Source organism: Molothrus aeneus, chromosome 8 (genome assembly GCF_037042795.1).
Source record: "Molothrus aeneus isolate 106 chromosome 8, BPBGC_Maene_1.0, whole genome shotgun sequence".
In the NCBI taxonomy this organism is placed as follows: domain Eukaryota; kingdom Metazoa; phylum Chordata; class Aves; order Passeriformes; family Icteridae; genus Molothrus; species Molothrus aeneus.
In genome coordinates this window covers 31,622,073-31,635,844 of record NC_089653.1, presented here as the reverse complement: position 1 = coordinate 31,635,844, position 13,772 = coordinate 31,622,073, and the positions used below count along the sequence as shown (strand labels likewise).

Sequence of the window (13,772 nt, the reverse complement as noted above, 5' to 3'; positions counted from 1 at the left end):
AGCACCACAGAGAACCATGCCATGGGTACATATTTTGTCATGCACTTGGAACAGGCCTCCCTCCCTCCAAAGCTGAGAGCAGCAGGATTGCCATATTTTTCATGCGAGCTCCTGACACATTCACAGAGCAGAGTGCATTTCAAATTCAGCTGCAATTCACATCCCTGCTCCACCACAGGCTCCCTCCAGGGCCCTGTGGAAATGATTCAGCTTCTGTCTGCTTCAGTTTCACATCCCAAAATAGGTCTAACCCACACCTTCACCTGAGAATTCAAACTGTGATAAACTTAGGCTCCAATGACCCCAAAAACCAGGAAGAAAAAACCTGGTTTACTTTAGATGAACTATATAAAACCATCTGAGGCAGATGCTGCTCCCCAGATGCAAGAATGAGCTGTGTCATTACAAATGGGCAGAAGAGACCTTTTTAAAAACAAATAAAACAAGAAATATGGCAATTCTGCTTCCACTTCCCCTGACACCTCACAGTGCAGACTGGGAGCACGGACACTGTAGCCCTCCAAAATCCCACAGGTTTCAGTCAAGCAAAATGAATGAAGAATATAAATTGTGTCATGACAGTATATAATTATTACTGTTGCCTTTATTCACAATTGGCTAAAAATATTTTCTAACCAGGAATAAACTAATTATCTGTCTGCTCTCTTGATGCACATTGCCAGAGTTATTCAAAACCATTGATGTTACTAGCTACAAAAGGGAGAAAAATACTCTAGCAAACTCACTGATAAAGACTTTATGTTTGAACAGAGATGCAGCAGCAAAAATTACTGAGCCCACCAGCTCATCCCCGATCAACGAAGGCAAGGCTGACACCAGAAATTCTAATGGTGGGTTTCTAATTCTAATTAATGGTGGGCAGAGGTAAATCAATACCACATCTAGAGGGGAAAATAAATTGGGCAGTTGAATATTGGTGTGTTCAATGCCATTAATTATCCAGTTATGATGGCAGAATTAATTAGGATAACTTTTTCCTTCAAGAAAGACCAGCATTTTATGCAGTATTTACAAAGAATTGATTGTACAATGTTGTTCAGGGGTAGAAATAAAACTTCCATATTTTAGCTGAAGAATACAAAATTTCTATAGGTTTTAAAGGAGGATCTTCTTTGATAGGCAACAGATAATGAGGCAAACTCAATCACAGTCAGGCATCTTACTTAAAATAGCTTTCATGTGTGCAAGTGAAATGAAATCATTAACATAAAAGCTGCATGCTGAATAATAACTGATCATGCTGCAAAATAAATAAGTAAAATTAAAAAGCCCATAAATCAAAGAGGAAATTTGAATTGTTAGCTTAGAATTACTTACAACAGAGAACATACAGACATCACATCTTCTACCATCCTAAGACAAATAAGACAAAGAAAAGAGAGACAGACAGAAGGAACTGACAAAAAAGATTAACCTACAAATACTCTGTTAATGTTAATGTGTTAAGGCAATCTGATCATGCATATTTTCTACCTGTATAATCTTAACCCCTACTTTTTATTTTGATATACACAAGGAGAAAATAAAAATATTCATCAAGTCCTTCAATGTTTTCTAGTTCAATGTTACACTTTTAAAACGCTTTCATCTTACAAAACACATTTTTCAAAGCTGACACCTTCAAGTTAATTCCTCTCAGCACACTAACTGTCCTTGCCTGCCCTGATGGAGGCCACCTGCTTGCTTTTCAGAACACAGTATTTGTCATTATATGAGATGCAAAACTGTTCCTGAATGGCAGCTAAGCTTAAGGAGAGGGCACAGTTATTCCAGGTTTTGTCATGTTTGCTGATGTGTTGTGACAGCACAGAAAATGCTACTTGACCATTTCAAGCCATTTACCCAGGTCAGGATAGAAAATGACATTTCTTTAAATCTCAGCTGGTTTGGCTCTCTCCAAAACCTAACCTGGTGTTCCAACAGAGCAAACTGGTTACCCCCAAAGCAGAACCAAACCTTGCCAAACATCTTGAACTAAGAGAAATTTTCATTTACTTATAAGCTTGGCAGCTTCTGTTCATCTCTCCTCACGTGCAATGCCCGTGACAGCTGGCACCTTCCATTTCCAAACAGCCTCCAGCCATCCAAGGGCTTCCACAGCAATGCCTGCACAAGCAATATCTCTAGAAACCACTTATTTTTGCTCATCACTGTGAGCTGGCTCTGGGGAGGCATCAGCTGCTCTTTGCTCAGCATCACCTGAGCAGTGTGATTGTCTCCAAGCAGCTCAGCACTCAGGGAGATGAGCAGGGAGCGGTTTGTGTCGAGCTCACACCTCTTGTAAAATCATTTTTCACAGGGAGGTCAATGCTTAAATTCTTGCAGTTTCATTCAAGAACAAAAATGGCTTATTTTTATTGATTTAGCACATGTTAGACTGAGCACATGGCTCAGATTCAAGGTAGTACAAGCTCAGCACAGGCTTAAACTCATGCCTGGCTTCTTCACCTCTAATCTAGAACTCACTGCCTTTCCACATGAGGAACTCATTTCCAAACAGGGTTTGATTTCTGCACCCCTCAACAGCGCTAATAAAACCTGCTGCCACTGCCTACCCTGGCATCCCCTCTCAAGCCTGAAGGTGATTTTCTTCTAGAAAGTACCACAGCTGCAGGCTGCAATGGGTTATTAACATTCAGTCTCATCTTTGTAAAAAAAAAAAAAACAAAAAAACCCACTTGCAAAAGTAGGTTACAGGGCTGCAGTGAGCAACACACAACACAACCCAGGGAAAGCAATGGCAAGCATGGGCTGGGAATTCCTGCAGCCTTTCTGACCCAAGAACTTGTGAGCCCTGAGCTGGGGGAAGCTTCACCTCCCCACCCTGATAAACACCAGCACTGAACTTTGTGATTTCAAGACAGAATTTTCCTGTGATGGATTTTCTCAAGGACAAACATGGCTTTGTAAACTCTCTGTAAACTCATTTTCCCCCTAAATTAATAACTTTGGAATTCTTTCCAGTATTCAAAGCAGATGGAGAACCCAAGAGGCCCACTCTGGGGATCTGTCAACTCCAGCTACTGGAAGACACAAGGAGACTCTGGCTGGCTGCAAAAACTTAAAGATCTGGTGACATTAAAATTCTCCTCTGCACATCCCCAGTAAGATTCAAATTGTTCCTCTCTTGCTGTCAGACTTTTAAATCTTCTTGGTTTGGACCAAATCAGTTTGGACTGCAGGCTTGGAAAAATGTCATTTGCCACAAAGTTTCAGGTGAACCTCAAAAAGTAGCAACACCAGGAAAAAAAAAGGCTTCTCCCCCAAAGAAAACAACTCAACTACACAACTAAACTATCAGTAAGTCAGAAACGCCCCTAGAAAGAAAATAAAATAAAGTCACAAGCTTCCTCAAATCTGACAAGGGACTTGAATTAGAAGCTTAGAAGGTAGGAGGCTATTCAGAAAAATCTGAATAATCTCCATTTCACCCTGTACAGGAGATCAGCTTTTGTACTGCTTTACATTAACCATGTTATCTTCTTATCTTAAATTGGCATTTTAAAAATTTGCTCCCATTTTTGTTAGTCAGCTGGAACATTTAAACCATAAAGGAACCTGAACTGAGATACTTTCTTACAGATATACACAGGAGATAAATTTCAGATATATGGGACACTTAAACTTAGGGATCAACAACTCAAAATAACCATATCTAAGCAGATAAAGCAACATGCAAATCAGCAACCAGCTAGAGAGGTTTTTAACCAAATATCTAAGAGCAAATTTATCCTGGAATTTGTCACCCATGTCTAAAAGCTGGATATTTCCCTACCATATAGTAGTTTTGGATATTTTAAACTTTCTGCACAGTTGTAAGCTCTTTCATAAAAAGGAATTTTTTCTTAATTGTGTATATATATAAATATATATAAAAATGTATTTCCATACTGCACTCTTCTGTTCTAGGTTATTTTCTTTTAAAAACCATAAGTCACTGGATGAAACCATCTTCCTGCTGTTTGCAATATGAGATTTGTCACTGCCTTTCACTGTCACTATTTCACATCCCACACTCAAAACCAATGATTCATAAAATAGTTGTGCTGGTGGAATTACTTTGGTCATCTTAAACAGCATCAACTTCCCAGAACGAGGCCACAGAAAATTGGGTACATAACTGATAAAATTGGGTACGTAACCTATAAAATTGGGTATGTAACTGATAAAATTGGGTATGTAACTGATTAAATTTAACCAGGTTCAGAACTACGCTGAGCCCAAAGACTTGAAAAATGCAGTTGCCTAACGTGGCTTGGTAGTTCTGGAAATATCAAATTATTGAGGAAACAGGTTGAGAGCAGGAACAGGTCAGCATGACTCCAATTGTGGCCACCAACACCCAAAGTCACCTCCCTCTCCCTACTGAGCTATAAATCCTGTGTAACTGTGCTAAGGGATGTGCTGCTTCTATTCTAGAAACGTCTCTGCCCTTTAACTTACGTTTTTAGTGGCGTCTTCTTCTTCTTGGCAGGTTTGTTCAGGCTGTCTCCTTCCATCCCGTTTGTTTCGTTGGCACTGGCTGGTATCTCAAAGGAAGCTGGAGATTTGGAAGGCGAGCTGGCAATCTTAGAAGAAGACTTGAAAGGGTCAATGGAGTCCTCACACATGTCGGGCTCAAAGCTGTACGTTTGTTGAGGCAGTTTGGGCGATTCCTGCATTTTTGTACTGGATGAGAAGGGGTTAAAATTGGGATCGTCCCACTTGTCGATATCAAAAGTGTAAGAGCCTTTAGTGATGGGGATTTCGTTTGGATCAGTGGGCGACTTGGTCGGGGTGGTTGGAGCATTGTCAAGCTTCTCCACCGGCTTTTTAGTCTTTGGCCTCCGGAGCGGCATTTTAGCACCAGGCTTTTTCCCTGCTTTTTTGGGAGGAGGAGCGCTCTCCTGCTGCTCTTCGCTCCCCCCTTTCTCCTCAGAATAATCAAACTCCAGCCTCACCGCTTTGATGGGAGGGTCCTCCTGTCCCCCAGTGTCTGGTGGAGTCACCTCCACGGCCTCGGGGGCCGTGGTTAGAGGCAGCGTTTTCCTGCTGCCAGGGGGGGAGTTCTGCACCTTGCTGCCCCCGGAGCTAAATGCACTAATCCCTTCCAAACGGTCCGGATCCGAAGGCTCAGATCCCTCAGGCACAGATGGGGCCTCCTCTTTCTCAGCAGAGATTTTGGAAGGTTCAGTACATTCAGGCTTTGCTGAGTCAGCCTTCACCTCAGGTGCTTTGTCCTCACAAGCTGCTTGGCCAAGCTCAGGCGGTTCTTGTGGGGTTTCCTTCACCAGTGGAGCATCCAGAGGTTTTTTGGCTGACTGCTTCTTTTTTACGGAAGCTGGTCTGGGTTTTTTTGTTCTCTTGAGGGTACTGGAAGCGCTGCTGGAACCAGTACTGTAGGCATCTGCTGAGGGTGCTAATGTCTCACTGTTGCCAAGGTAAGATGCTCCATCAAAATCACTGGCCTGCAGGCTGAGAGACCGGGACAACGTGGATTTGGACACTGGGACCGAATCCGTGGATTTTCTCCGGACATTTGCTTTGGGGTCACGATTCTTGGGCTCTGCAGAGCTCGGTCCTAAGGCATGGAGAGAATCAACCAGCTCAATGTTATCAAAATCCAAGTTGTAGGTTCCACTGCTGGCTATGGGCTTGTCCTCGTCGAAGACAGCGGAGAAGGAATGGCAGGGGGGACGGAAGGGGCTCTCCTGAACTGGCTCGCTGTGTGACACATCGGTTACGGGGTCAGCTTCTGAACACAGCCCTGTGGGAGCAAACAGAGAACTCAGTGCACTTCAAACACCTTTCCTGAACTGGGGCTTACGAGGTTTTATTACAATCTAATATTGCTACAAGTAAAAGGTGTTAAAATCATACAAATTGACTAAGCAAACCAAAGTGACTTTTTCAATAGCTGAACCAGATTAGGAAAAAAACAGATCTGTTCTCCCCAGAACAGGATTCAAGGCAAGTTTCACAAAAAGACAAAATATGTACTTGCAGTACCTCTAAAGCACCTCTTCTAAACTATCACTTACAGAGATGGATATTACCATAATATGCTAAATATTGCCAATACCTGAAAAACTGCACATAAAGCACTTTCTTACTCCCATTTTCTACTACTATAAAGAATTCACACAATTGTGTCAGAGCTTTTATGAAGTAAATCTCCTGTAAATTGACTGGTGCTTCAGTAACTACATGTTGACCTTAAGTTTTGTTTCCCATGTGCTATTTTTACCAATTTACCCAGAGGAAAATGGTTTCCTCTCCACAACCCATCAAGGCTGCTCCTCTGTCTGCCCCAAGCAGTCAATAATTACAAGTTTATAAAAAGACATGAATAATTGAGAACTTAATATGAAATAAATTATGGTAAAGGTAAAAGAAACTAAACAAGGTCATTTAGAGAACTCCACAAATATTTTCAGTTGAAGAATCTTCTTTTAAAAAGCTAAAAGCTCCCTACTGATTATTTAAACCAGGTTTTTCCAAGTGTAGTTCTAACTTGTTGATGAAAAGAAAATTTTGTAGAGAGATTTATGTCAAAACTCTTAATCCAAGCAGCTTTCCGCTGCAATTAAAGGTTTTCTTATTGAATAGAATCCTAAAATGATTTATAGGAGTCTCTTCACTTGGGATAAAACAACTATTGGACAAAGTAGAAAAAGAGTGAATAACAAAAAATCAGAAAATAGAGAGGTAGAAAAGCAGGAAGTTGATGGTCCTTGCTGCCTTCCAGCTCATTAAGTTGATTATGCAAATGTTTTACAAATCCTGCATATGGTTTGCTCCTGCTGTGACTGTTCTACTCTGACCTGAATGAACCAGGGACGCCTCTGGCCCTGTGTGTCCCTATGGGGTACCCCAGACCTGGGACCGCTCTCTCCAGCCCCCAGCTCAGGCTGGGCTGAGCCAGCTGCTCACAGCTCTCACAGAGGAGCAAAATGCCCCCGTGTTTCCTGTTGGAGCAACACAGCCTTCTTCACACTGTCATATTTTTTTAATTATGCAATTATAAAGAAAAACAGTCAAACAAAAATGAGTCTTTTGCTCAGCCCTAAACGATTTTAGAGACATTTCTGCTCATCCTTTTCATTCCAATCCTGACATGTTTTGCAGAAAAACTCTCATTTTGCTCTGCTACATTCATTAACACTGTTCATAAAAGCCATACAGACAATCAATTATTATTTTAGTGAGAAGCTATGAATGGATTAAGAAAAGGGAAAAAAAAGATTTCCTTTGTTTCAGAAGAAATGGTGTGTCTGCAAGGATTATTATTTATGGGTGTAGAGCACAGAAAAGGATTTTTAAGGGAATTGGACACATTTCCCAAAGTGGCACCATGTACTTCCAGAGACTGTCAAAGGGATGACAGCTACGCAGTTTCTCTTTTAAGACTGTGGAAGTTCACTAGGATACATCAATTAAAATAATATTCTAATGTGGTTTTTTTTTTTGCTAAATGAATGCTAATAGCGTGGCAGTACTTCAGAACAGTTTATTTTTCTCCTTAATCCCCACTGGTTTGGGCTTGGTTTCAGCCTGGCTGAGGGGTCATTAATTAGGCTGGTGCCCACTTCACACACACATCACTTGGTGACACTGATGGGACTCCTTCAAAGGGCACTCAGAGAGTGACACAGACCTCCAGCATCAGCCTCATCTGTCCCTTTCACCCCGAAAGGAGACTGGAAGGCACTTCAGGGGAACACATCACAATAAACACTGGGATGCCAGTGGAGTACAAATGTAGGTCAGCATGAAATCAAAGTGGGATCTGAACGAGGAGTCATCTGCAGTTATGCACTGTTTGCATTCCTGCCTACGTCAAAGCCCTCAGCAGCATCGAGGCCCTTGCTCCAAGTAGTTATATACATGCACTAAAACAAAGTAAAATAAAATAAAATAAAATAAAATAAAATAAAATAAACCATTGCCCTGCAGGACTTGGACTGTAAATAAGAGGCTGAGGTTTGGGATGCATCATACAAAAGGAGTGCAAGGCTTTGCATCTACTCCCAACAAAGCAACATTTCAATTCTGTGGGCTCCACACAGTGCAAGGCTTTAATCTTCTTTAACTGCTTATTTCATGACTTCCTCCTCATCAAATCCTTTCTACTCAAGAGTACGGATTTCTGCAGAGCGCTGCTCGATATTTTTATTGTTTCTTTATGAAACAAGATGTGAAACTGTCTCAGCAAACAGCTCTTGGCAGTAGAGAAATGCTGCTGTCAGTCTCTTTTGGCTCGCTCCTGGTAGCAGCAGAATTGCTGGGGCAGGAGGCATAAATGGTACTCAAGGCTTTATTACTACAAAGTCATGAAGACCACACTTTCCTGACATTAACAGCCTATTCAGAGAGCAGAGACATTTGTCCTTTCACAACACAAAATCAAGCCAATCAGTATCACTACAGTATTTTATTAAAATGCAGTTTGAGCACAAAGGAACATACTACAACACCAGCTATGGGATTTAAGGCAGGATTTACCTGCCCTAGAGAGAGAGCAGCACAACATTTTAAACCAGGTTTACACCTTTTATTAGCACTGAGTCACCCACAATTTATACTGGTAGGAGCTGCCCACAAGAAGATATTAAATTTTATAAAGCTCTCCAAGAACCTGGAGGATAGCTGGGGAACTTACACTGCAATAAAAAAACCAGGCAAGTTCCTCAAACCCCCAATTTCATTAATTAAAAAAGAAGGTCCAAGTTCTGCTCCTTCCACTGGGAAATTCCTCTGATTCCAACCACATTTTCACTGGATCAACTATAAAAAAAATTCCCAAACCCAAACTCAACAATATAAATCTCAGATTTCTTGTATCCAGGTGATGAGACCTAAATATTAAGAGTTACCTGGCGTATTTAATACTTGGCATTTTCACCTGGCACCTGCTATGGAAGAACCAGAAGTTGCTAGAAAGTCACAGAATCACAGAATATCCTGAGTTGGAAGGAACCCACAAAGATCACTGAAGTCCAACTCCTGGCCCTGCACAGGACAGATCCAGGAATCCCACCCCGTGCCTGAGAACATGAATAAAATATTGTAACACTGTGTGCATTAATAAACAAAACAAATTCCTGTTGCTTTTTTACAGAAGTAGCCAAGGCAAGGGGCTACTTTGCTGAAGCATCTCTAAAGCAGAAATAAACTGGAAATAGGCCTCAAGACTGCTGATCTGGAAACAAAATGAAACACTCTTCTGACAGGCTTAGCAATAACGTTTAAACAGATGTAATAAGCAAATAGAGAAGAAATTGAATATCAGTTCTGTTTTCTAGAGAAAAAGCAAACAAAGGCAAACCTCTGGAAAATGCATACACCATGCATCCAGTTACTATGTTATGAGGAAAAAATGCCAAAAGCATATAGGAATTGGAATTGCCTTACACTAGAAATTTTGAAACATGGTTTACTTCAAGTTCCTTCTTCTTATGGAAACCCTTTGATGTCAGAAAATCAATTAGTACCACTTGTTTAAAGTTCTGTAAAAATACTTTTGTCATTTATTCTAAGATGTATTCTAACATTGTATAGAAAAGTTTCTTTTCAAATTTTCCATATCAGGCTTCAAGAAGAAAAACTCTGAAGAAGAATGCTGTCCATACCAAAAATTTAATTTGTTTTTGTCTGGACCATAATGTGTCTATTGGAAAGCCTGACCTTGAATTTCCCTGGCACCAGAAGGACTCAAAAATAGGTACCCCATATCCTGATTGTTGGGCTGTAAGGCACAGAGGGGACTCCAGATCTCACTTTCCCCTGAATAAAATCTGAATTCAGTAATCACCTGGGGAAGGCAGTGGGGGTGACAGAAAGTTCCTAGGCAGGAATTCCTGGCCAAAACCAGAGTACTTGGGAGAATGGGCTTGGGGGACATTCTGGTGCTCAGATGGATGAAACAAGGGACAAGAGGACACTGCTATGGGAAGCTGAGGAGACAAGTAACAATAATTTAAAATAATGGCAATAATAACTGCAACTTCAAACACTCCAATGTGAGATTATAACCCGTGTTTCCCAGAATTATTTAGGGAGGAATGGAAGGGCTCATTGGTGGCAAGTCCTGGGGCTCAGGGGTAGTTTCCATCCTTGCTCTGTTGCTCCTCTTCCCCTCCAGACTGGCCCTCAGACTGACTCCCCTCCTCTGCTCTGCTGCTGATGGACCAGAGCCATGCAGCAGGTTTTACCCCACCAGGAGCTGCCACAAGCCCAGCACCAGTCCAGCTTAGTTCACTTTCATCATATTTACTAAAGGACCACTGAAGTCAACCTAATTAAAACCTCTGCTCTTGCCTTTCCAGCAGTGGGGGGGTCCAGCTGCTGTGCTAATGATATCATGCAACACAACTGCAGCCATCTGCATAAGTAATTATTGTCAGCTAGAGATGAAAGAATCCTTTAAACACTTGCTGTGCTCCCTCCTTCCTCCCAAACACGCTCTGTCACCCATCCCAAGTGAAGACAAAGCCATGTGGCTGCTGGACCAGGAGCCCAGCAGGACACTGCTGCCTCTCCCTGTGCCAGGCTCTCCAGCTGCCCATATTCCTCACTCCTCCTCTAGTGAAACCTGGGTTTTAGCTGCATGGTGCCACCCAAGAACTCTGCTTTAATGCCCCTGAGCCCTGAGGAAGGGACCACAATTCTCTTTGTGTGCAGCCACATGCATAACTTATGAAATAAATAAACTAGAAGACACTCAAGGGGTTTATACAGTACAAAATGTTTAACTTTTCTCATTTCTAAACACCTAAACTATAGTCTTATTATTATTTACTTCTTCTAAAGATTTCCAAAACAAATGAATTGCTTTCTGCTGCCCTCCTACATTTGGATTTTTTCTGCATTATGCATCTTCTTCCCCTCCAATCAATTCCCCTGTTGTCTAATTGTATTTTGCATCATTTTGGATCACTGAACACATCTCTGTCATTTTGCTGTAACTTGCCTCCCATGGACAATCTGATTTGCAAATGAACTGGTTTCCCCTCTGCCATCCAATGGCCTCCAATAAAGTTCACACTGGCTGTGAATAGCTAAATTCAGTTTCCCACTTTTCTTCAGAAAAATCTGAAAAAAAAAAAAGGAGGGGGGAAACTGGGATGGAAGGAGACAAGAATCACATGTGCTAGGGAAGCACATGTGTAACCAGGGGCTTGAAGATAATCTACTGCAGTAATTAAAAGCACACTCCAACCCTGTTCAGCATGTGTGTTCTTTTGTTCTCTGAGTACTTATTTTGTAATCATTGGATTGCCAAAGATTTAAAAAAAGGAAAAAATATGCAAAATGAGTCACTTTTGCTACAATGATGAGGGAACTCTAACAGCAGAAAGGAAAAAGCATCAGGGTGCCTCAGTATTTACTTTTTATTTTGTGAAATCAGTTAGTAGAAAATCCTTGAAGCTTCTTAAAAACCTATCATAAATCAAGATCCTAAACAGCATTGCTTAATGAGTAACTCCCTTTGGTGGGATGCTACAACTCTTTCCAAACACAAGTGTTTAGCAGCTTTAGACTGCTGGGAAAAATATTATCTGCATACAATTTAGCCAGGTGATCAAGATGACTTGACTTTCAGATGGAAAAAAAGACAGCACAATGGGGAATTCAGTCTCAAGCTGTTGAGCTGTCATCTGACAGCCCAAACAAAGCTATTTTGGGCTAATAGCATGCTTTCTACTCCCTCATATTCCATTACTCAATCTGGAGAACAAAGAACACTTTTTGGGGGAAAGAATTTCTTTGGGTTTTAAACACAATTCTCCCTTTTTAAAGATTTTATTTTCCCAGTATGAACCAATTTTCACATATGTATACCATACATACATTCATATGTAGCTCCATGTTCCTCCTATAAAATCAGTAATTCTGTTTTTTGACTACCTCCTGTTCCAGTAACACATTTGCAAGTGGCATTTTGTTAATTGTCACAGTTAACAGTGCTCACACATGTATCTGCATCTGCAAACCACATCTCTTTTTTCTACTCAATGGACTCTGTAAAAATCCTAGAAAAAGAAGCCTGGTTCAAAAGGAAGAAAGTTTTTTTCTAGAGAGCACCTCTTTCTTTAATATTCTTCAAATGTTATGAACAGATTCTCCATTACTTTATTCCAGGAGGCAACAGGGTTTTTTCCCTCTCTGCATGGGTAATTAATTAATATTCCAGAAGCCAACTGATTAGCATTAATTCCTTGCCAGTGCTTAGAGAAACACCTCCCTGCACATTCACCTCCCCCAGTAACGTGTCCCACTCATTACCTGTATCTTCCACGGGCAGCTGAGGTTTTATTTCTTGCTCTGCTACGTCTGCAACAACTTCTGCTGCTGCTGCTGCTTCAGGGGGAGGTGGTGGAGGTGAAGGTGGTGCCTTGACAGGTGTAGTGGACTCCGGGGTCTCAAATGCTTCTTCGGAGTCAGAGCTCCTGGGGAGAATCAAAACAGAAACTGGTGAGCACAGTGAGAATTCATGTTTGCAGGTCAGGCTTGGCAGCACTGGGATTCCTGAGCTGGTGGCACAGACCTCAGCTCTCAGGCTACCTCTGTGCTTCCCAAAGGAGACCTGACATTCCAGGATGGCTTCCAGAGCAGGATGTCATGGCTGTGGTTTTCTCCCTAGACAAGGATTCATGTAATTTGAATTACAGAAGTGAACACACACTTGGAAATGAATCCATCCTGCAAATCCTGCTTTGCAGTGTGAGGGTGGCTCACCCACAAAGACCAATACCCCTGTGCTACTCCCTTGCATAAGCACACCTAAATTAACTAAAAAATACAAATAAAAAGACTCTTCTGAAGAGAATTTCCTAGCTTCATTTAAAAACCCCAAACATCTAAAACAACACCAAATTTCTTTGTGTGCCCTCAAGGGTGAGAGAGCAGACATGAAGGTGAGGTGCAGCCAACTCCTGTGCATCCTCCTCCCATGGCAATACTACATTCTATTTTCAGCAGAATTTTACCAGAGCCCTTTTCAAACAGACCTTGTGACACAAGGGAAGACAGCCTGTAAAATGCATGGAAACCTAGTATTAGAAATAATCCTTTTGTGGCACCATGTGCTCACAGGGACACAAAAACACAGAGACCACCATGGGTTGATGCCAGCCCAGGAACGAGACAGCAGCACTCAAAATGGAGTAATTCAAGTGAAACACAAGCTTGAAAGGGAGCAACTCTACAAAATGATGAGGAACACAAACATTAATTAAAGATATAAACCATTCAAGGACACACCACTTGCTCTTAGAGGTATATAGCCATAAGAAACTGTCCTTCTAGGTCTGGAAACTATAGATCATACTTAAACTGAGCCCAAATGATAAACATTTCATCCTTTGTTTGGGAGCAAGGAATGCAGTAACAATGGTGTCATATTCAATATGCACTGAACATATGTTCAGTATACATTCAGTAAGAGTTTCTGTTAGTCAGATGCAGTTTTGGACTGTTGGTCTGTAATGAAGTAAATTGAACACAGCAGTTTGCTGAAGGACAGGACAGATTTGCCTCTTCCCAGTGGTTCTGTGTTGCCATAAAATGAGAAGCCATTTCATCCAGAAGCACTCCACAGGCCAGCCCAAATCAAGGGCTCCTCTCATTTTGCTTGAGTGAGAAGGTAGCTCTGAGCTGCCAGACTGTTTGGTTTCCTGAGACCCCTGATTATTTTAAGCAGCCCCATGTCAGGAGAAATACAAACACAGGATTTACATTCGTTTGCCTAATTCTATCACAGTATAAAG

General features: G+C 41.5%; 1 protein-coding gene across 4 annotated transcripts in view; it reads right to left on the bottom strand.

Moving 5' to 3' along the window:
* The window catches only part of TACC2 (transforming acidic coiled-coil containing protein 2), a 57,300-nt gene that overhangs the window by 27,116 nt on the left and 16,412 nt on the right, over positions 1-13,772 (bottom strand). For 2 of the 4 annotated variants that reach the window (XM_066554148.1, XM_066554149.1), the window contains exons 2-4: positions 12,289-12,452; positions 4,465-5,767; positions 1,339-1,374 (exon numbers count right to left, since the gene is read on the bottom strand). In XM_066554148.1, the coding sequence (XP_066410245.1) occupies positions 1,339-1,374; positions 4,465-5,767; positions 12,289-12,452 (1,503 nt within the window). The remainder of the gene's footprint in view (positions 1-1,338; positions 1,375-4,464; positions 5,768-12,288; positions 12,453-13,772) is intronic. The other 2 variants (XM_066554150.1, XM_066554151.1) reach the window with 1 other exon arrangement.